This window comes from Anas platyrhynchos, chromosome 2 (genome assembly GCF_047663525.1).
Source record: "Anas platyrhynchos isolate ZD024472 breed Pekin duck chromosome 2, IASCAAS_PekinDuck_T2T, whole genome shotgun sequence".
Lineage (NCBI taxonomy): Eukaryota > Metazoa > Chordata > Aves > Anseriformes > Anatidae > Anas > Anas platyrhynchos.
In genome coordinates this window covers 42,393,886-42,417,568 of record NC_092588.1, presented here as the reverse complement: position 1 = coordinate 42,417,568, position 23,683 = coordinate 42,393,886, and the positions used below count along the sequence as shown (strand labels likewise).

Here is a 23,683-nt window from a genome sequence, read left to right as displayed (position 1 = left end):
CAGCAGACAAGCAGCTTATCTTTGAATTAAGTAATCCTGGAATGTAAAATTCTGAAGGTGAAATAATGCTTAAAAAAATACAATTCATAACGAATCAGCAGTATAAAATGCAGGGGAGCCCAGTTTATATTTCAGACCAGGGAGAACATGCTGTTTTCACAAGGAAGATCTCATATGATTGTTTTATCTCATCAACAAACTTCAGGTTCTCCCAAGCCATCAGTGAAACCATGCCTCAGACATGATCTCATACAGCTGAATAATAAAATTTGCCAGAGTTAGGCTTCATGAAAAGGTAAATTGAATCAGTTTATCTACCTACAAGACCTAGCGTTAAGGCCGGAAAAAAAAATTAAAAAGCTGTTTTTCTTTAAGTACCTGAGCAGGGGCAAGTGTCCTTTTGTGCACCTTTTCCCTACAATACTGTAAACTTTGCTGCTCATGTGTAGATTGTTCCTCCTGCTTTTCAGTTGTTGACCGACATGTGATGCATATGTCCATGTGAATGGACCAGATGTGGTTGTTTCTGCTCTGTGAGAAATCTCGAGATTTTAGAATTTGTTCTGTTTTGAACTAGATTATGCAGGATAATATTTGGCAACATGGTTTTCTGTTAAGCATTTGGATGCACTGTTTTTTGTTTTTTTATCTTATTACTTTGTTTTTGCAAATAAAGATTTTCAAAAATGAGCCTGCTTTCTAACAACCCAGAATAAGCCTCACATTTTTTAATGGGAAGATGGATACAAGATGAGGATCTCCTAGAAGTGCCTTTCTCACCTGAGAGCTGAGGCATGTGCAAGTTCTTCCATTGTTCTTCATGGCTACCAAAGAGTCTGAGGAAAGCAGCTTGTGTTTGTAGAGTTTATGAGTAGAGGAAACACAGGTCTGTTAGTTCTCGTGTTTGAACCCGAGCAGCCTACTCACCTTCTCTCAGTGTACTATCATCTTGCATAAGATCAACCCTTTGCTTGGAGATGGCAATCCTACATTTCTCAGCCTTATCCTGTCTGTATGTTGTCTACCAAAAGTTGTTGTGCACCAGGCTAAGACAACCTCAAATGACTGTCGTAACTAAATGAGATGTTTGACTTTGATCCGTAAGAGCATCAGCTCTCTGATATCTGTGTTATCAGCAATATCAGCAGTGTGATCTGTCACAGGTTCAAAGCATCTGGACTTTTAATTAGTTCTGTCCGAATCGCACAGTACAAACCTTTGCATAATTCCATGGCATCAAATTGGCACATCTTGTATTCCCACTGTAGAATCAGAAGATTTCTTAAAAACATTGGATATTTTTCCTTCTAGAACCTTTTGGGGTATTTGATTGCGTTGCTCCATCTCCCATCTTGAGTTACTCCCTGCATACAAAGATGGGTTCTTCTTGTATAGTATTTCACAATACTTCCAAATTTCTGCCCAGGGCTGTTTCAGGTTTTCATATGAACCAATCCATTCATGTCCCAGTTTTCTTACCCAATCTTCATTCTCAGCCCTCAGGGAAATTAAATTTCACACACTTGGATCTAGTTAGGACACTGGCTTTTTTGGTTGACGAGGGTTTCTTTTGCATCAATAGCATAAAATTACTTAGGAAAATGCCCAGATTGCCCTTGGCCCTTACTGAGAGTTTGGGAGCAGGCCTTACCCTTCATAGGTTGCGTATGTGAACCCCCAAGGACATCCTGTGCATTAGGCAGGGTACCGCTGTTTGCCTGTTTCAGAGCTTTGGCAGTTTCTGCTGTTTGAAGGCTGTCTGCAGTTCCAGAAGAAGACACGTCCCTTGGTTCATGCTTCTCTAGGTTGCAAGGCCATGCTGGAGGCTTCTTGTTAGGTAGGAGGCCTGCTGTGGTGGGGCTGTTCCATGCTGTGCATAGGAGTCCCCATGCAACACCTCATGAGAGCAGTCCTCATACTTGTTTCTGACTCATGGTACTTCTCAAACTATTGTCATACAAGGCTAGTCATTTAAAAAAAAAAAAAAAAAAAAGCTAAGTTTTCTAATTAATGAGCTTTATGTTTGATTTTTTTGGTTGTTTTTATGAAAATGCTAACAGAACGGGTGTTATTACATCTTTACTTCTAGTCTCCTTATTTGAATTCATTTTCCTGGAAGGCATATCTGTATCAGCAGAACTATTTGGTGATCTTTCTAGAGTAGCAACGTCAAAGCTGGCTGAGGTGATATTACTTAAACCATTGTGCTAAATTCTTATACAGCTTCTTCTTCTGTAAGTTGTAAAGAGCAAGGTCCCTTGAGGGTTTTCAGTGTTGTTATACTTGGGCAGCTGCCTCAGTATGAGTGGTCCAGGTGGCAATTTTTTAATATTTTGTATTTTTTATTTTATATTTTGTTTTTGTTTTTTGTCCTGGAAAGGGGAAATAGACAGAAGAGGTTGGCAAAGTCTTGGTTTAATCTTTGTTACCTACCCTGGCTTGCTCATCTAATCATTCACTTTATATATTTCATCATTTGATTGCTGCATGGTCTTGTGGTAAGAAAAAAGGTTTGGGATAGGACAACCCTCTACCACTGATGTGTTCTGTGACCCAAGATAACTGATTTGACTTTGAGCTTTGGTTGCTTCCTGCTAAGGTTAACAAAAAAGCAATTTGTAAAATGCTTTGTGATGAGGATTGAAGTGTAAAAGATTGCTGTCTCTAAGCATAAATATTTATAGATGCCAGTAACAGCAATAGAAACAGTTGATGACATTATTATCATCAGAAGCATGTATCAGTGAAAAATGAAATGCTGATTCAGAAGGACCATGCACAATACAGTTAGTTCAACAAAGTTTAAAACTTCTGCGCTGTCACCTGGTGTTTCTTACTCCTGGGCTGCTGTTCCTTATTTTGTCTTGGTTGCTGTAACCACATATACAGATCTGGGGGGAAAATAGAACAGTAAATGATAGTATACTTCATTCCTACTTCAAGAAATTTAGAGAATTTACACAACTGATTTTGTAAAGAGAAATCTTTTGTAACACACATCTGTCAATAAATTGCTCAGAGGGGTATTTTCTAGTCATGGCTGAACTGAGATTAATTGTATCTCTAGGTATGTATATTGAACTCAAGGTATATATTGACCTCACTTTGCCTCAACGAATGATCACCGCAGGTCAGCCATCACTGTCTCCTTGGTAGAAGCGAATATTTTCTGAATCTTAGTCCTGTACTATGTTTACCTAGCAAGGTCAGCAAGCCATCGCTGTTGCTTGTGGCTAGTGACTGGGTGAAAGAAATAGCATGATCAGATTAGCAGGTTTTCACATCGTGTGGTCAGTAACTGGTAGTGAGTCATCACTGAAAGGGGCCATCAAGTTGGTGTCTTCCTGTTAAAAGTGTCAGTAAAATTGTCTTTGTGTATTAGTTATTTGTAGGATTAAATGGTTTTCTATTTATTATATACATTTTCAGTCTAATGAGTAAAATAATAGTGAAATCAAGATAGCAAAGTGTTAGAGCAGTCCTCACACACGCAGGCCCAAGGACTTTCTATCACAGGGGTTCATGCCATGCTTAGCCATGGCTGCATGAGTGTGATGGTGTGGGTAGAAGTATTCAGAATAAATTTCTACACTCATGAGTGTTACAAAGTGAAAGGCTTCATCTCCTTATTTCTGAGGCTAGTAGTCTTCTGAGGTAACAAATGCTTTTCTAGAAGAAAAAGAAGAAAATCTGTATCCATATTGTCAGTATGGCTCACAGGTCCATGTACCAGTAGGCCTGGGTGAGGTGGTATGGTTTGGTTCAAGCTGTCAGTCAGCAAGAGGATGTTAATTACTGGTTGTGAAGGGTCTGTGCTCCAATAAATCTTCTCATTGCACAGTCTGCTTGATTTCAGCTCCGTGAGTGGAAATTTGTTAGTGAGGAACAGCTGAGGAGCTTTCAGACTTGTAGCCCAGTAGCGTGGCTCATAAACCAGCATAAAGCCACCCGAGCTGTATTGCTCGTTCTAACTGACCAAGAAAACTCTCAAAGAAAAGGGAGTGCTCAGCCTGTGAGTTGTGCTGTTCTGATAAGGACAAGCCCATGAGAAACTGAGGTGGCAGCTTCCTGCTTGGCACTGAAGCGTTGTGCTTATCGGTCATTTCTGATTGGGTCCAGATTTGAATCACAGCCTGGAGGTTCACTGGTTTGTTTTGCCTTTTGCTGTACCCGGTCCTTGCACTCGAGGACCTCTGTGCGTTAGCACTAGGTCCTGATTCCGCTGCCACATGGGCTGTTTGCTCTTTGTTGGTCTTTCGTGAACTGCAATGCAGTTGCTAAGGAAATTGGCATCTCCTACGTACGCAATTGCAGAAGTAAACATTTGGTTTCCAGTCTTGCCATCAACACCTGGCCACCGATTGGGTGTGTTTGGAGCTTTAGGACGTAGGTTCTGACTTGTCTTCCTATTGACAATGGTCAATTTTCCTGTTGGGTTTCAGGCATACAAGTGTGTTTGCCATTTGGGGCTATATCTGCAAAGTTTGCATAGGAATTTGGAAAAACTGCTTAGGATCCAATGTTTATCTGTGCTCTTTCTAATACAAATAATGCATAAGTACTGTGGGATTGTCACCAGCTCCTGTTATGTGAACACGTCCTCTAACTTAACTGGTTTGCAGCGTATTCAAATGCAGTCGTGTCATAACCAGACAACTGTCAGCTGACAGGCTTGAGTTCTCCTTTGTCATTCATTCTCAGTCTCTTTCCCTATAATCTTCAGCTCTCAGTATGTCGCTGTCTCTTTGACTACCTCTTTTTTTTCTGTCCGCATTCATCTCTGAGCATCGAGCTTAATTTTGCCATCAGAATTCCCTCATTGCTTTGTCTTCATTTCTTCTTCACCTGTGTTTTTCTGTCTCTGTCAGAAGGGAATCAGAGCTCACAAAGATCACAAGTGATCTTTACCTGACCAGATCAAAGCATGTTGCTTACTTCTTGTCCCTTTCTCCCCACACACCATTAGGTTTCTGACTCCTGTTAATGGTGAGTTTTCTTGGTGTAGTTAAGCAGCCAGCCTGTTTTTTGGATATCTCATATGATGCTTTCACTCACAGTGACGTCAGCTGAAAGGATGCTCTGAGACTCACTGATACCAATCTCTTCCACTGAATCTTTGAATCGGTGATCAAAATAAAGCATTGCTAACTGTGGTGGGTATGTTATCTTAGATCCAGCACAGTTGTCTCTGCACTTCATTTGGACAATCGAGGCACTTTTGAGGCACTCCGCCTGCCTCAGAGAATCAAGGGGCTCCTGTAACAGCTGGAACAACAGCTTTGAGTTGAGCTTGTAGCTAATTCTCACGGCCTGCTTTGCAGGAGCATGCCTTTAGGAGAGCAGTGGTCTGACGGTCACCTTTCCACCCAGTCCTTCCACTGCACAGCTCAGTCTGCGTAGACACTTGGGTTAGCTCTGACGCTCAGAGCAATATAGTACAACGCTCCACCTGGACTCGTTTATCCTGCTTCCAGCTAACTCAGCTGTGCTGCCGCTGGTACCCAAGCTAATTACTGAAGACCAATACTTTATATTTCTATGCACCGCTGCATTTTGCAGCACAGGCACTCGGTGAAAGGAGAGCAATGCTGGCAACTCAGTTTCTATAAATCAACTTTGTTTGTGAAGGAGTAAAAGAGGTGAAAGGGGAGAGTGATAGAAAGGTACAGAGATTTTCTTCGTTAAGATTAAATGGCAGAGTATAGCAATATTAAGTTCAATGGCAGTATACTTCAGCAGTTCATCAATTTATAAAGACAAAGATTAATTCTACTTCCTAAACCCCAGTGGGGTTTCCATGCTGAAATGTGACTCGTCTGTCAATCACATGGTAGGCATAATTGTTCTTTAAGTGACCTATTAAAATACCATTCCTTTTAATTAAAAGTTGTATTTGTGTCCTGGCGCAGTCTGTACCCGAACTGCTGAAGCCCTTTCCATGCGAGGCGCATTGCAGGGAGCTGGCCTGATCTGTGTGATACACACGTGAAGCGGGAGCGATTGAAGTCCAGAGCAGCAAAATGTGGCTTGCCTTCGGCGCCTGCTGCCAGGGAGGGAGATGGAGGGAGAAGCAGCATCTCCCAGGGCCGCACCCAGGCTCTTTGCATTCCCTGCCTGAGACATTGCTTGTAGTTACTTCTTGCGGCGTAGAAAGTTATAGTACGGGGCATTTCCCGTAAGTGTGTCACTTCAGAGCAAATGATGGATTACGTCCTTCCACACCCCAAAAGCATTCTTTGTGCTATAATTAAAAAATAAATGTTGCAACGTTGAATTGGAAATATTTTCTGCCATACAGTGAATGTGTTTTGTTAGGTTGCCTGGATGTAATTGCAACAATGTCAGGGTATTAAAACCTTGTCATGGGGCAATGGTTTCCTGCCGCTATGCGAGTGCCAAGGACTGCTTTGCTTAGCAGCAATATTGCTGTTTATCTCCATCAGCAGCGGTGATGGTTTTGCTTCTGTGGAACTTTTCTTCTTATTTTCTTGCCCATATGCACATGATAAATTACAGCTCTGCGCGAGCACTAACCTCAGAGCTTAAATGCTAGGAAGCGCCGCTGTGCCAGAGAGCGACCGGGCTGGGAGATGGTTCCTGGTCTGCCCAAACTTGCCGGCAATCCAAAGGAGAAGCCTCCCAAAACAGCCACCCCATTCAAGGAGCTCCGCCAGGCCCCTTTCGCCCATCTGAGAATTGATTTCTCTTAAATAGTTCAGAGGGCCCTGGGGGGCTCGCGGCGTGCATAAAAAATGAAAACCCTTCCTGTCTTAGAGCAGTGCAGGCAGTCAATACAAAGGAGAAAAATGATCTTTTGAGTGTATCCCGTTGAATCCATTATCTTGAGGGCCTGCGTGTGGTGCTTCATCAAAACATCATCATCTCAGTGATACGTGGGGGGAGAGGGTGAGGCGGCGTTTGGGGAATTCAGAGAAGACTGCGGTGCTCCCAGTGCCACAGGATAGGCTAAACACGTTACAAGCCAGAAAATGAGAGCTGCAGCAAAACTGATATGTTCCTTTTTATAACAAATTGATTTCATATTTTACATGTTTGAAACACAAACAAATCGTTCAGGAAAAGTTTTGAGTGCCTCTTGTGTCGGTAGGAAAGCCCTGTTGGGCATCTATTACAATAATTGCTTTGCTTTAGATCAGAATACAAACTTTCTTTCAGATTTTTTTTTTTTTGCTTTACGATGATAAAGAGAATAAAAGAGGAAAGAAAAAGATCGGTGTCATGTGCTGTCAGTGCATTCTAGCCTTGTTTTGGCAGGTTGTCAAGGGGTTAGACGGCACTATCATGTGCTAAACTGGTGTTGAATTTCAAGTTCTTGTGAGTTGAGTGTGTCACAACTGTTAGTTTTTAAACATTGACGTTTTTTAAATTTTTTGCATGACTGTATTAATGATTTGTATGTTTTACTTAGACGAGCATGAAAGGAAGATACTTGGTTTCAGCTGTTCTGAGTTTGCAGTGTTTACTGGTGTTATTTTACCAGATTGTGTGGTTAGAAGCTGATATTTTGCTGCCAGTGTTTCCTTGCTGCAAATAATAAGGACGTTTTTCTTTGTTAAATTATATGAAATAAAAGAGAGAAGAAATGAGGATCAATTCCAGTAATCAGTAGTATCGATAATCCAGGAGGACTAGTGAAAAAATGTATTTTTGGAGGGCAGCTGCAACGGGAAGAACACAGACAGTATTCCAGAATACAACTGACTCGTCAAGCTTACGTCCTTCGGGGTGTCCTCCATTTCCTTTAGAGAAAGGTTTGCTTAAATAAACTGGGCAGTAAGCAGTGGGTGTGTGCTTTTGCACAACATCCACCCAGGTGCATTGTTGGCCATGGTGATCCTAAAGGCAGAGTGCTGTCAACATTCCTAATTGGTTATTACCCAATAACGCACACCCTCGAGTGTCTTGGGACTACAAAATACTTTCTACCTAGCCTTCCTACATGAATAATGAAGTACTTCAAATATTCATCCAATTATATCCAGCCTCTCTCTTGACTAAGGGTTGCCAAATGCAATTGGACATACTTCTGACATAGGATTGCAGGCTGCATCTATGTTGGAAGAGCTTAGTCATAATTCTTGACTTCTGGGGAGAGATTAGATAACACCGCGATGGTAATTTCTCCAGCCTCAAAACCTACTGCTTATTCACTTTGGCTATTAAATTCTGTTCTACTAGCTGTATAATTGCAGAATTTTAAAAATGTATTTTTTTAATTTTCCACTTGGAGCTTGTCGCGTGAAACAGCGTGTGTTGTATTTGAAAAAATAAGGTAATTTGCGTGTTCTCCAAGTGCTGCTGGTACAGCTGCCTATGAATGAAGTCACCAGCAAGCGTTTGAAAAGCAGACAATTACTTTTCAAACATACATACTGTATTTGTTTTCTGCTCTTTGGTTTTCAAGTCATTTTGCTGCCAATCATGATTGACTCCCAGTATTCCGGTGTCTTATTTTTGAATGGATGTTTCTTAAGTCTTGCTAACATGCTATTACAGGCAGAAGTAAGCTAGGGGAAAGATGCCTCCCTGCTTGTATTTTCCTTGTGGAAGACCTAACTCAAGGGAAAGGACGAGGAGAGAAAAGCTTCTGCTTTTCAGTAGCTAATGTGTATTTGGAGGCTCCGCTTTTTGTCAGGCATTCTCATTTTTCCAGCTTCTATTATTGTTGTCTCATAAAGCTGGGCCCTGGGCCATGCCTTTCATGCCGGCCTTTCCCTGCTTAGTAGCTAACCCAGATAAACTCATCAGCAGAGCTACAATTGCACTTTCCCCTTTCCACTTTGGATTAATGGCGCAGCTCCCTCTGACTGAATGGATGCTGCTCTCCAAGCTGCAGAGGTCTGGTTCCAGGTGAGCCTTTAATTCCTCACTTCAGATACAGAAATAACAGCCCTAATCAGGCGCGTTTCATGCTTCTCTCTTTGGTAGGCTCAACAAAAGGAGAGGTGAAAAGGATGTTGCTGGAAGTCGCTGCTTGTCTGGTGTCATTATAAGGTGTAAAGCATTGGTTTGAAAATAGAAACAGCTGCTACGGCTGTAACTTTCTACTGCATTTAGCTTCTATGTGGGTCACTTTATTTCCTGTTAAAATGCGAAGTAGCTAAATAAGGGGTGTGAGTCCTCCTTCCTTCTCTAACGGAGTCCTGAAAACAGGACAGGCCAGAGGAATTGGTGAAGAACATGCACCCGGTTTTTGTACCATGCAAAAATCATAAAGCTGGTGGCGCAGTTCTCATCCATAGGAGAAAAATTAGTCATGTTGTTTTCAAACTGCAGGAGGAGAGGGCTGCAGCACTGTGAGAGCCTGGGTAGGGCTGCTCCAGGAGCACATCTCCCTGCAGCCCCATCCCATCCTGCGAAGGACCTTCGGCTCGTGTGCCTCGGTGTCTTTCTTTGCAAACTGCTTCCTCTGGGGAAGGTGAGCAGTTATGAAAGCTTCATCAGCTGGAAGCTGAGGAGGCTGCAGACAGAACAAAATAAACGGGGTGGGGTCTGGAAAAACAGGGCTGGTGAAACCCAGTGCCAGTAAAGGTCAGGTCTGTTGCAGTACATTGCTGACTAAACTTACGTACAGAAGGAGGGCACATCCATCATAGCACGGAGAGTTTATTTTCCTCATCGCTGTGCTAATGTTATTCTGCCGTAGTAACAAAACATTTGTGGGACAGTGTGTGAGCGGGGCTGGTCCCTACGGTAAGAAAGGGCTCCGCGCTGTTCCCAACAGCCATCCGTGCTCCGTGGGTCCAAGTGAAATCCCCTCTTTGTCTTCTCTGCACGTCCTGTGATGATAAGCCAGCGATATGCTTCCAAAATGGGATTGGGAGTTTAATTATGCCTGTTGTTTGTGGGTTTTTTTTGTATTAATTTTGCCTTTGACTTTAAGGAGCAAGCATATCTTGACTGATGTCAATCAGCAGACCTGCAAACAGATCCTCATCGCACTTGCTGCTTTCCTGTCAGCTGTATCGCTGCAATATCGCTGCTAACATCGCAGAGCCCAACCATCTCAGAGCCTTCTCCCTCCTGGTAAAGCCCGTCACAAAGCTGGTGCTCAGCAGCAGCTTCTGCCTGGCAGCTTGGGCACCTTGCAGCATACACCAAGAGGGGAAGAAAGCTGCGCAAAAGTGAGCGGCCAAACAGGGCAATCCATAATTTTTCCTCATAGAGGTCTGCATGGCTAATGCACATAAAGACAGACTTTAATGGATGCAGTTAGTGAGAAAGTATAGTTTGGTGGTCTTGCTTCATGGTTGGAATTGCGTGTTTTAAAAGACGTTATCTTTTCCAGACTTGTGTTGTGCTAATTGGCTTCTACCTGCCTCTAAACTCCAAGAAAAGTAGGCTTTTGGGAAGGTAGTGGTAAATGATCAGAACCGTCCCACAGCCCCAAACCATTTATTGCAGCCTTGACAAATTCTGGAGAGGTGGGGGGTGCAGAGCTTTGATGAAACAGCACAGCTTTTGATTATCCTAAACTATTTTCAGGCAAACCAGAATGTGGTTCTGTAGATCTCCTGTAAAGATAACAGAAAACAATTACATCTATGCCTTGTGGTGATGCAAGAAAAAAAAAATCTAACAAAACACCTGGATTTCTGCTAAATTAAAATTTTATTACATTCAGGAATAGAGAAAAAATGTATTGGTATTAAGTAGCTACACAAGTGGAGGGGATAATGCAAGGTTGTTGTAACATGTTTTATTTTCAGCAAGCACAGAGAGGAAGAGAACACTGAAACAATTCTCTGTCCCTAGAAATGCCTGTGTTGGGACTTGTGTTATTCTCCAAAATTGCAGTTCTGAAATTCAGGATTTTTCTTATAGAATTTGTAGGTCTTTTTCTTGTTGTAGGTAAGGGAATTGTGGCCTTGTGGTGTACACTTACTCATGTTAGGCGTTGATCGGGTTTTTCAGTATCCATCGTTAGTGCAAGCTGCAACTTAAGCTATTGCTAGAAGTAATGTGCAGCAGCAGTACCTGTGTCTGGGGATGAGGACAGATCCAGCATGGAAAGACCCTTAAGCAATGTCTGTTCCCCCCCCCCCCCCCTTTAATCCAGACATAGTTAAATTTCATAATGTCTTTTTAGAGAAAGGCTTCAAATTAAGCATAGGAAATAATAAAAATATATAGATTCAAGCAGTAGACTACTCCATGAGCAACGTCTAGCTGCTGGCTTAAAAGCAGTGCTCAGCTTTCTAGGGAGGCAACTTGTTTATTAGCAGCCTGGTGTTGCCACAAGGAAACCCTGGCTGTTGGGCTGCCCTGGTTTCTACCAGTAAGATCTGGCCATCCTGTGGGTGGGAGATGCTGGCTGAGCGTGGGCAGCAAGTGCTCGTTCACGGTCCTGCTGGGACTCCATGGCTGCTCCGTGAGCCTTTGGCAGCTTCCCTGCATCGTCCATAGCCCTTTAGGGGTCCTCAGGATGCCCTCGAGCATCCCAAATGGCACCAGGCACCTTCAGTTTGACAGCTGAGTTGCATCCTGGCTTTCCTGCTTTGAAAGAACCGTGGTGTGACATTCATGTTGGACATGGTATTTTTGAGGGCTTCATTTGCCAGAATAATGCTGTCTGTTTTCAGCTACATTGATTAATTAATCCTCATCACCCTATTTACAGGGCTGTATTGCTTCTGTACGGTATCTCAGTTCTTATCCTTTCTTCTTTACCTCCTCCACAGAAATACATTCTTACTGTGGGGTTTGGTATGGCTGCAGGGACTATTACACCATGACAGCATCTAATTTAATAAACAATAAAGCCACTGTTTAGTATATGTAAAGTTTGTCAATGGAAGTAATGTTATCTGTGTGCTTTTTATCACCCCCACCACCAGCAGAATATGCAGGCGTGGCTTTGGCATTTCTAACCTATGCATTAAGCATTGTTTGTTGCTCAGAGCCACAGTCTGAGATGTTTTAGGTGGACTTTCCTGTCCTCTTAACTGATTAGCACACAGGTTTTGTATTAACTGATTTGGTTAATGGTGTGATTTCCCTAGTTACTGAAATGCCTAAATCATTTCAACCTCTAGCGTGGAAGCAGTTAAACATGTAAATGTATGAGAATAAATTAGACAGGTATAAACACGTCTCTCTATGTAGGCACACGGGTGTCCACACTAGGAATCGAGGCAATGTAATTGTAATGCATATAAGCTAGAGTTAGTCAGAACAATAGCAGTGCGTGGCCCTGCGTTTCTCATAGTAAATTCTGTGGTCGTAACGCCCACATCTTCCTTGCCTCTATTGTGCGTGCTCTCATGCTATCTGGGTTGCCTTCCTCAAGGAATTTGTAATCTGAGCTGTGAACCTGGAAGCGCGTCCTTGGTCCGGGTGGAGGAATGTGGGAGCAGGTGAGCTATGCACTAAAGCAGAGCACAAGTGCTCGAGACACATGTAGTAAACCTGTTATCGTGTAGCTGGCATGGCAGCTTTTCTCCGTGCAATTAAAGTCAGCTTTAATAGGAAAAGAACGTTATCAGAGCTGCCAGGGCAACCTTAGTCTGTCATCTTCATGGTATATGTGCAGTAATACCATCTCCAATACGTGATTGCCTGCTGCTCTGCACAGAGAAATGTGCTGCTCAATTAATAAACATCTCGTCAGCATCTCCTGTTCCTCCTCACTGTTCAGCACGTGTCCTTGGGCTGTATTTTCTGCGCGTTATTCAAGTCCCGTTCTGAGGAGTCATTCTTGCATGCTTTCTTGCAGCTTTCCGTAGCCTGGCACCTTCTTGCCTCAGTCACGGCAGATTGTGTTTGAAGGCAGAAATGTGACGTGAAAAGGGCTGAGGTGGCGAGACGTGGAGGCTGTGGCTGGGTTTGTGCTTTGGCCACCAGGCCGCTGCTCTCCGAGGCGTCGCGGCACCTCAGGCCACGAGCTCTCAGTGCTTCTGTGAGCTGGTCCCCACGTTGTGGGGTGGGAGCTCACAAAATAAGGCAGACACACTTGGTAGCATCACACAGGAGATCTGGATGGAGCTTGTTTCTCCAGCGTGGTCCCTCTCTGCATGGCCTCCGCCCCTTCCTGCCTCCCCTCGCCTCACCCCTCAGGCCTCTCCCAGCTCCTCCAGCAGCTGAAGCAGGGGTCCCATGGGCAAGGGTCTGCTACACTCTGCAGCCCTGGCTGATCCCACGTCCCGTTCTGCCTGGGGGAAGGCTGTAGGTCACAAAAGACCACAAAAAGGTCACATTTCAGGCACAGGGAGGTTTGCAAACAGAAGCTGCAGAAGGACCTCCGGTGTCTGACATCTTAACTTGCGATGCTTGTTTTGACTAGGACAATGTTCTTTACATGTGTATTTTTCCCCGTTTGTCTATTCTTAGAAGGCTTTAAAAGAACTTTGCACCTTCCCTGGCAAATTTGCCTTGTGACAGTACGTGGGAATGCTTTATTCCGTGCTGGGTGCTGTGTTTTCCGGGGACACAGGCTCGTTGTAGTTAACAGCTAGAGGTTTCAGAAGCACTTTGAAATTTATTCATTGGTGAGAAACTGTTAATTAGGCTGCAATGTAGAAGTGGCCTCTCGAGAATTAGTCCTCGTAGGACCCCCTGTGTGGCACGCAGAGGTTGGTTTCACACTCTGATGCCTTTATGGCAAGTGCCTTCTTGTCCCGTCTGCAGAAACGGGTTATCTGTCCTTCTAGAGGAGGCAGCAGCTAGCAAAACAACACAGGTAGGGTTTCTGGCTAAGTAGCCAGAGTTGTGAAGATCTTGGAAAGCTTGATCTGTTACAATTTCATGGCAGTATTTCCTAATTTCCAGTGATTTGAATGTGGAATTTTAATGATGAGTGTTCTTCAGGGTACAGAGGAAATACTGAGAGCTAGCAGTAGTTTGAATGAAATTCATGAAAGCTGAGGGGCAAGTTTGATGTACGAAAGAACACATCAAAGAATTTCCCCCATTCTGGGAAGGTAGTTTGGGGTGATTTTTTTCCCCAGTGCCAAGATTTTTGAAAGAGAAATGTCTCTAGTAGCTTTTCTTATTTTTTTTTTTAGCGTTGTCTCTTTGTGTAATCTAGGTTTACAGGGTTTATTGACAGAGCTATGAAGAAGGCTATTGCTAACATGTCTTTTTTAAAAAAATGACAGGCTTGAAGGAAGGCGGGTTGGAGCAGATACATTTTCTGCATTCTACCTAAAAGCGGTCCCAAGACACGAGTTCTACTTCAATACGTTGCTGACTGTGAAGGGGCTCAGTCTTCTGCATATATAGAGCATCATGGCCTTTGGGATGTTGCACATTCACCAGTTTAGCTGCTTTCTGGCTTTTGGTATTGAACGATAAACACTCCAGTTCTGCTCCTATCCTCCATTATCTGTACTCACAGCAAACCTGACCATCTTAAACATGATTAAAATATAATTCAAAAGTTATTAGCTAATTATGACGCAAAGTACTTAATTTGCCATTGCACCCTAATAACTTAAAGGTACTCCTGATAACTTGGTAATAACCGTATCATAAGCAAAAGGACACGGTTGCTACTAACTTAATAGGCAGCTTCCCTCAAGATAAAACATAAATAACGTACCTCAATGAAATCGGATTCGAGCTTAGTAAAATTATCTTGGCAAGCAAAGAGAATATTTGTTAATTTTTCTGTGAAATGTTATCATTGCCAAGAAAACTTGGTTACAAAAAAATAGAGATGGAGAAAGTATTTGCGTAAATAATTGATTTAACATTTCATTGGCTTAAATGATTTTAGGAAAACTGGTTTTGATACGCGCTGGAAAACTAAAAAGTTTCCTGGGACTTATTTGCAAGATATCAAACACTGCAGGAGATGTGGAGCTTAAAGGCTTGCAGCCTGCTCTGCAGCAGATCTAGTGCATGAGTGAGCCTGAAAAAAGGAGCAAGGAGAAGGTGGCACAACAAAGCATCAAACATCAATGGTCAAGTGCCCAGCCCTTGACTTGGCGTGTAGGTCTGGTTGATCAGGGAGCTGGCCAGCTGGAGAGATGTCTCAGGGTCCTGCAGGAAGGAGGAGAGGGGCTGTGTTGTAGATAGTGGTTTAGCTGAAGGGACAGCCTGTTTGGGGCTTGCAAGGCTTGGTTTTGTTGGGAGACGGGTCTGTATGGTAGCAAAAAGGGCTGTTCCTCTTATCTGCCTGCATCTGTTTTGTTATACAAGAAGCTGAGAGGTACAGAGCAGAGACAGAGGGTATATGGTAAACAGAAACTCCCCATCCCATCATCTGCAGTCTGGGGTTAGCACTGTGCTGGCCTCACCCAGGCTGCAGTCGTGCAGTGGGGGGAAAGGGTTTCTGTCTGCCCACATATACACTCTTCTAGCCATGAGTCACCAGCTCTCAACATCCCATCCCAATTATTTATTGCCTTCCTTTCTAAATCATCAGTATTTCTACAAGTGCCATTTGGATCTGGGTGGCTGATGGTCCTGAATGTGGGCATTTGAACATCACAGGAGAATTATTATTTAATAATTATTTACCTCTGCTCTGAATTTCCTTGGTTGCCAGGTCACCTGTTTAGTGGGGAAAATACAGGCTTTAATTTTTCTTGGAAAAACTTCCTTTTCAGGCAAACAGATCAGGCTGTTGCTTTTGTCTTCTGGGGCCTTTGCCATCCATTGTTTAGTTCACCCCAAAGTTTCCTGTGACCCACATGTTCTCGTTTGCGTGGCTGTCGTTCAGTTATACATCCCCAGCATCTCCACACTCATCTGCAGCATATAAAGCTGCAGTTGTCTCTCGTGGCCGTCTCATTCCTGCAACATGACTGCATGGAGTTGTGCAATTTGTTCTCTCCCAGTTAATGTGTCAGTTTGTCCATGTGGGTTGGATCCAGTGACTATTGGTTCAGTTTTAATAGGCCTGATTTGCTTTCATCTCTGCTCCTGGTGCTGCTGCTGATCAAGCAGGTTATAGCAAATCCCACGTTTTGTTTTTTTTTGTCTCTGATGCCTTCCCTCATGATACCACCTCACTCATCATTTCGAATTCTTCCCATCTGTTCCTCATATACTTTACTCTGCATTTAAGGCTACTCACCACCTCCCATCTATCTCAATTCCTTCTAAGTGTTTTATTAGCCCCTTGAGCTTGTCCTTACCCTCTCTTTTGCCTCCATGCTCAAATAACAATCAGAAGATGTTTGAAATGGTCTCCATGTAAATGATTCAGTTCTTTAATCTTTGGCAAATATTTCCACAAAGGTTTCTGACATCACTTCCACTCAATATCTGGGATTTATCTGTTCTTTAAAATGCCATGTAACATTCTCTCTTAAATCTCATAAGACCCAATGTTTTAATGTCTTCTCCTTCTTGCTTTGTCTGCTTTGACTCCTATATAAATACCTCTTCTCTAGAAGGTTTAATAAGATTTTAGGTGTTAATACACTTTTCCTCCGTTACCTTCACTTTACAATCATTGTATTCATGCCTCTTCTAATAACTTAGGAACTGTCTGTGCCAAGGAATTCCTGAGACTCATGGACACGAAACCTTAAATTAAATGTAAGGAGGAAGAGATAAGAACAAATTATAATAGCACTGAGAGCAGGAGATTACAACAGGGTATTTGGTTAAAATGTGGTTTTCATAATGTATGTCTTACTGAAAATTGCAAATTTATTCTCTTATATCATGTTTATGAGGCAACTTTTGTTATGCAGAGTTATGAAGGTTGCTAGGTATTCAGTCGCTGTGGATCCAAATGACATGAGATGTTGGGGAAAAAAAAAATGAGCAGGTTGTTACTGCTAAAGTGGTCCTTTGAAAAATGAATAAAAGCCTCGTCATTCTTCACTTGGGTAGCATAGCATTTTTCCGTGGTGTGGCTACCCCTTCAAATGTACTAGCTTCTAGGGAGAGTGCAAAATTATATAATTTAGACATATGAGGAAGTAAAATTAAATAGCCATGAGATGAGCATACCATTAAACAGATCTAATTTATAATGGGCTCTTATGCAAATTGCCTTTGAGCACTCAGCAAAAGAAAATGAAAAGAAATTAATAAGGACAATGTGGACTAAAAAGTCGCAGAGAAAAAAAAAAAAAGTAAAAGCTTCTTCCAACTCACTCTCTGCACACCCTGGAGTGTTAAATAAGCATTCATTCGCATTAGCCACTTAAATGTAATGACAAGATAGGAAAACCTGCATTCACTCATCCCAGCTGTCTTTGCTTCCATGGCTCCAACCATGTAAGCTTTCAACTGTATCTATATATCTATATCTATATATCTATATCTCTCTCTATATATATAATTATTTGCCATGCAACTCATTATTTGAGGAAGGAGAGGTGGGTTTGCCACTTGGGTGTCAGAGCACAGTCAAGTCCCAGGCAGGTTGCTAGCACAGGACTGCAGGTACCACATTGCCAATGCTGCACCTCTTCCTCTGCCAGGTTATTGAAAGGACTTTGCACCGTGAGTTTTCCTCCCTTTTTGCTGTTTTGTGAAAGACACAGAGAACAAGAAAAGCTGGCAACTTGGAACAGTTGAAAAGGATTTATTGGGAAAAAAAAAAAATCAGTTCTGAGTTTGTAGTGTCCTCTTTAAATACTAATAACATGAGTGATTATATGCTGAATATATTCAGCAATAAGAGTTCTGTATTTTCTTGGGGAAAAAAACCATTCATTTCTACCTCTTGAAATGATTAAACGTAAGGCAATATTCTGCATGCTTGCAGATAACAAAGCTTGCTGCCTTTCCATGTTCCTTGTATCCTTCTGAGAATACAAAATACAAAAGAGAAGAATTGTTGCTCTGTCCAGTGAAGTCACTCAATCTGCAGAACTGTGACATTTTAATAGTGGTGAGAAAGCTGTGCAGTACTTGGCTTGTTCAATTAATATTGTCCATCTTGTTCTTAATTACCGCTTCTTTCCCAAATACTCAACTGAGGCAGAATATACTAAAGGAGAGACTTTCTCTTCATGTCTATAATAATATATGTAAATATTTATATGCTCAGAGAGCAAGGATATAAACACTTATGCTGTGCAGCTTTGCTGCAGACTGAGTGTATTTTTATACTTGACAAACAGGACTTGTTTCTGAAGAACTTGAGAAACCCTGTAAGCAATGTCATCTTCCCCTGCTTTTTGTTGTAGAAATGCTGTTCGGCAAGTGCTGGTCTGTGGGGACAAGGGTCCCTGTAGTATTTTATGGAAGTAAAACATTGATCTTCTCCATGTCCTGTTGTTTTTTCCCCACTAAAACCAGGTTTGTGTCCTTAAAGTAAACCCAAGTTCTCTGGTGGAAGCTGGGTTTTACAATGGTTATATTTTCAACCCTTAAAGCATTCGATTTCTGACAGTGGATTATGATACTTAAAGCCAAAGACGTTAATTATTACCCATTGGAGGTCGCACTTTCAACCCATGGGACATTAATTTTCCATATATACAGAAAATTCCAGCCTGTTAGTTTTAATTAAACATTTCAGAAGTAAATTTCCTTATAAATGGACTACAGTTTTTTTTTTAGCCTTTACCCTTGATATTTGGCTAATTCTGCATATAAATATCAACTTATTTTGCAAGCATCCTTCAAAGCATTTTGCTGTTTGGCAATCCATTCAGCTGTTTTGTGTTTGTCATTTAAAAATATAGATATATAAATCTTTTGTCAGTCATCAGCTGAAGCTGTCGAGAAGGAGATGGGGAAAAGCATCTTCTAGGTTTTCTTGGGAAGCGAAATTTTAATGAACATGGTTTCACAGTCTTTTCTCATGCCAGCAGTCTGGTGTCACTTAAGCATTTATAATTTCAGCATGAGACCAAGCAGAAGGAGAAGCAGAGCTGTGGGTGACAGGGAGGATGGGTGCTCAGATATTATCGTCTAGCAAGTGTGCAGCTCAAGGCAAGGCAAAGTTTTCTGCTGTGCTTCTTCTGGTCTCCAGTCTCTTCTCATGGCTGCAGATGCAACTTAGACCCTGCCACCGAGCTATCACAAGTCCTTCCCTGAAGCCTATGAAGCTGGAATCTGTAGTTTTCGGTCCGAAAAAGGCTTTAATTTTATTTACAGATGTCTCCTGAAGCTGCTGTACCGTTTGAAAATACCATTGTATACCGCAAAGTGGTCCTGGGGAGGGGAGGAGTCGGTGCTTAGCAGTTCCTCAGCTCTTAGCAGTTCCTCGTGGTTTGCTGCTGCTGGAAAGCAGCAGCACACGAAGGTGGCACTTTGCGAGCTCCTCCAAGCCGGACAGACTGGCTTTCGGGTCCCTGCTTTTTGTGTGCTGGTGTCAGCTTTGTGATTTTGTCAGAAGGCTCCAGCCTCCGATACTATCTTGTTCTTCTTCTAAACAATTAATAAAATGAAGACAGAAAGCCTAGAGGTTTAAAATATGTAATTATAACAGTAATTTAGATCTAGGGAAATGCTGCAGAAACCAATTACAATTATACATTTCAGTAATGACTGACTTGGCCAAATATATATGGTTTGTGTGTGAATTCTGTGACAGATTCCAAGACAACGTGCTTGAGTATGGGAGAAAATCAAATCTAAATGCCTCATTTTACCATATTAGACATAAATGTTGCTCATCCACCTAGTGAACAGAAGTCTGTATTATATGGCCTGTCACAGCTTAAATTTTGAGCAGCGGGGCAGGCAGTAACAAGTAACCTTGGAAGAAAGTTTGAATTGTTCTAAGGGATAGCTTTGAGAAAAAGTGTTTTGTGCTGGATCATTCTGGAAAATATGTTTAATTCCTTATATGTTACAGATTTCACATGGTTTGAATTGATTCTGGCATTTCCTACAGAATTTTAAATGGCCAGCCAAGGTTAATGGGTTTTTATTTCTTTCCCAGTCTTCACCTCTCCTGGGTAGTGAGAGGAGACCCGTCTGGGTTGGCTGTGCTGTTTTAAAGGAAGGATATATGACTGTGGGTGCGAAGCATCCTCTGTTCACATCCTGCACTGGGTCAGGGTGATCCCAAACATCAGTACAGACTGTGTGATGAATGGATTGAGAGCAGGCTTGCGGTGAAGGACTTGGGGTACTGGTGGATGAAAAAATGAATATGAGCTGGCAATGTATACTTGCAACCCAGAAAGCCTGGGCCACATCAAAAGATGAATGTCCTGCAGGCCAAGGGAGGTGATTCCCAGGAGATTTCATTGACATATGAGGGAGGACTTCTTTATGGTTCGGGTGACAGAGCCCTTTATGGTTCGGGTCACAGGCTGCCCAGAGAGGCTGTGGAGCCTCCTTCTCTGGAGATACTCAAAACCCGCCTGGATGCCTTCCTGTGTAACATGCTCCAGGTAACCCTGCTTGAGCAGGGGGGTTGGACTAGATGATCTCTGGAGGTCCCTTCCAACTCAGCCATTCTGTGATTCTCCCCTTTTGGTCTGCTCTCACAAGACCATTCCTGAAGTCTTGAGTTCAGCTTTGGGGCCCCCAGCACAAGAAGGACATGGACCTGTTGGAGTGAGTCCCGAGAAGGGCCACAAGGATGATCAGAGGGCTGGAGAGCATCTCCTATGAGGGAGTTGGGGTTGTTCAGCCTGGAGAAGAGAAGGCTCTGGGGAGACCTTACAGCGGTCTTACAGTGCTTAAAGGGGGCCTGCAGGAAAGATGGTGAGAGACTTATTGCAAAGGGTAATGGTTTTAAACTAAAAGAGGGAAGATTTAGATTAAACATTAGGAAGAAATTCTTCACTCTGAGGCCCAGGTTTCCCAGAGAAGCTGTGGATGCCCCATCCCTGGAGGTGCTCAAGGCCAGACTGGATGGGGCTTTGGGCAACCTGGTCTGGTGGGAGGTGTGGCAGGGGGTTGGAACGAGGTGATCTTTAAGGTCCCTTCCAACCCCAACCGTTTGATAACGTGAAGCTCAGTTTCTCAGCAATTCCCCACAACCTCACTGCAAGCCCTGCCATCCTTCCAACTTTGGGAGCTGTTTCCATCTTTTTTCCTCTTGAACCCCTGCTGGAGATCTCCTTTCCTTGCTTAATCAAATACAGGTGTATCTCATCCTGGGATGCTCCGTGCAGCCAGGAGGGTTGGTCGTGTCTGAGCTGTGCTGGTTTGGGGTTTGGTTTTCTGTGAGAGATCAAAGCAGCCTTAGGATGGTGGTGAGGAATGGTGTTTCTTTGCTTCTTTTTAAAAGGAAAACAGTGTGTCATGGCTATTTGTTGGGCTTGTGGGATTCATTTTGTAAAAAGACAGACTTGTACCTTGCCTACGCCAAAAGCAGAGTGTGATCAGGGAACAAGAGTCCATCCCCTAGCTGCATGCTGGTGTACGGTGGTGGTATTGCACGTTCCTTAGTGAACTGCATAGGTTTCTCTGTGCTAATTCCCTAAACAGATTGATTATATTAGGACAAAAACTACATACGAATGAGCTTTTTCATTAAAACCATGAAGGTGCAAAATCTGCGGAATATAGCAGAATCTAACAGCTTGTGACAAGGCTCAAAAACCGTGCCCAAGAATGTCAGTGGGGTTTCATGCAAAGCGCCCACGTGACGTATCACAAGTTAGCTATTTTGAGACTGTTTTGTTTACAGTTCTTTGGAGGGGTGGAATTGGAAAGAGTCAAAAAGTGCTTCCACATGCACGTATAGGCACATAAACATGCACACAACATCAGACGTGCCAGTCACCCCTGGTGATTTCATTGGGAAATTGTGAGTAACTCCGGAGTGTTTTGCAAACACCTCAGCGCAAAAACACGGCGTGTATTTCGTGTTACTGTGGCAGGGGGGTTGTTCCCAGTTTTTAGTCCTTCCTACAGCTCTGACTAAATCAGGTTTTGCAAGGAACACCTTTAGAAAATGTGCGTTCAGCCAGCAGCTGATGTTGCAAGTGTTTTTAGCAAGCGGATGCTCTCTGGGCAACTGCGTAGTGGTGGGTGGTCTCTGTAAATGCTGAGGCATTTCTCCTGATTAATTTAAAGCATGCTAATTGATACCTGCCACAAATGGCTGGGTTTTGCTGTGAAATCATTACCTCACGTTGAAATATTATAACTTTTGTTTCCCCAGCTACTTAATCCCCGCTGCTCCCTCAATTGCGGCGGTCCAAGCATTGGTTGCAGTAAATAGCATCCAGAAATGATCTGAGTTTAACAATAATTTCATAATAAAATAATTAAATAAAAAGTTTTCCTGAGTCTAATTTTCAAGCTAATTCACCATGTACTTCCTCCAGGAAGTGAAACGGAGCTGATCGAGGAGGTTGGTGCTGCAGGGTGGGATGTCAACTGCTCAAGGGGCCATTGAGAAAGGTGCCCCAAATACTCTAGCACTGTCATCTCATGAGACAGGGCTTGGGTAGCAAGTTTTCCCAGTCACTGCTGAGCTGTGTGTGGTCTGACACTGATGTTCACCTCTTGTTTCCTCTCCAGAATCGGCAGGCTCTTTGATGGCACGGAGCCCATCGTCCTCGACAGCCTCAAGCAGCATTATTTCATCGACAGAGATGGGCAAATGTTCAGATATATCTTGAATTTTTTAAGAACATCAAAACTCCTCATTCCTGATGATTTCAAGGTGAGATTTCAAGAGACTTGGATGTTTTGTATGTACCTTGGTGAAATAAGAGTCTGACATATAGTCAAAACAGAGCCCCAGATGGGGGGTACTTCTGGAATATGGTGTTTGATTTCAGGTACTTGGCAAAAGTAAGCATGGGGTTGCTACAGTGGCATCTGTCAGGCTTTCCTAAAGTGGCATCAATATTACATTTTCCCCTCCTAGCTATAGTGTGGTGGAGTAATCTTGCCGCATTTGACCCAGGGAAATTAAACATTGCAGGGTGATGGTGGAATCAAAGGATGTTACCATCTGCAACCAACCGATCATGAGCCTTGCTGGTTACTTGTCCTGTCATCCTCTTTTATCATTCCCTTCTGATTGCAGCAACTCCACCTTCCACTCACATGCTGAAATTCAGAGAACCATGTGGGAATCATGGTATTGACAAAATAAACAGCACACGTGGTAATATTTGAGCATTAAGTCATAGAAGAATATTTACTTCCCCAGACTCCTGGATGCATAATGGCAATTTAGTTTTACATTTTTAGAGAAATCAGGGATGAATAGTTCTATGTTTATCATTTAACCTTTATTAAAAAGTCTGCTTTTCTCTTTTTGATAACAAATTTGTAATAGTTCCCCATGTTAGACTTCAGCCTACAGAGGCAGACCTTCAGACTCTTGTGTGCTTGCAGGTATGTGGGTGTACCTGTGGTGTCAGTGAAGTGAGTGCTGGAGACCAAAATTGCAATCAGAAGAGATCTTTATCATTACTTTATGAATGCATATCAGCATGGCTGGCTGCACCAATAGTTCACCGTAGGAAATGCAGCAATTTAGACTGAACAGAAGAGGTGATGTGGAAGGGTTAGAGCAGTTCACACTGGAGTGCAGTCTTTTATCCCTCATACCTGAGACATTTTCAGGTGTTTGAGGCATAATAGGTGTGAGGTTTGGTTCAGGAGCAATCTTTGAATTGTCTGTTGTAGATACCTACATATTTCTCCCTGGGGGATGTGGTAGACCTACCCGAATAATGTGGGAGTTCACAAACGGCTGATAGCATCGTGTCCCTCTTTTGAAGCCTTGGAATGTCTTTGTGCTGTTCTGAGCGCCTGTCCTAAAAGTAATCAGAAGTACAGAGAAAGGAAAAGCCACCTTCCATGCAATATTAAGAAATTATAT

General features: G+C 42.8%; 1 protein-coding gene across 7 annotated transcripts in view; it reads left to right on the top strand.

The window, feature by feature from the left end:
* Positions 1-23,683, top strand: part of KCTD1 (potassium channel tetramerization domain containing 1) — a 97,614-nt gene that overhangs the window by 68,057 nt on the left and 5,874 nt on the right. For all 7 annotated transcript variants that reach the window (XM_072034628.1, XM_072034627.1, XM_027452204.3 and 4 more), the window contains one exon: positions 22,366-22,510. In XM_072034628.1, coding sequence (XP_071890729.1) covers positions 22,366-22,510 — 145 coding nt within the window. The remainder of the gene's footprint in view (positions 1-22,365; positions 22,511-23,683) is intronic.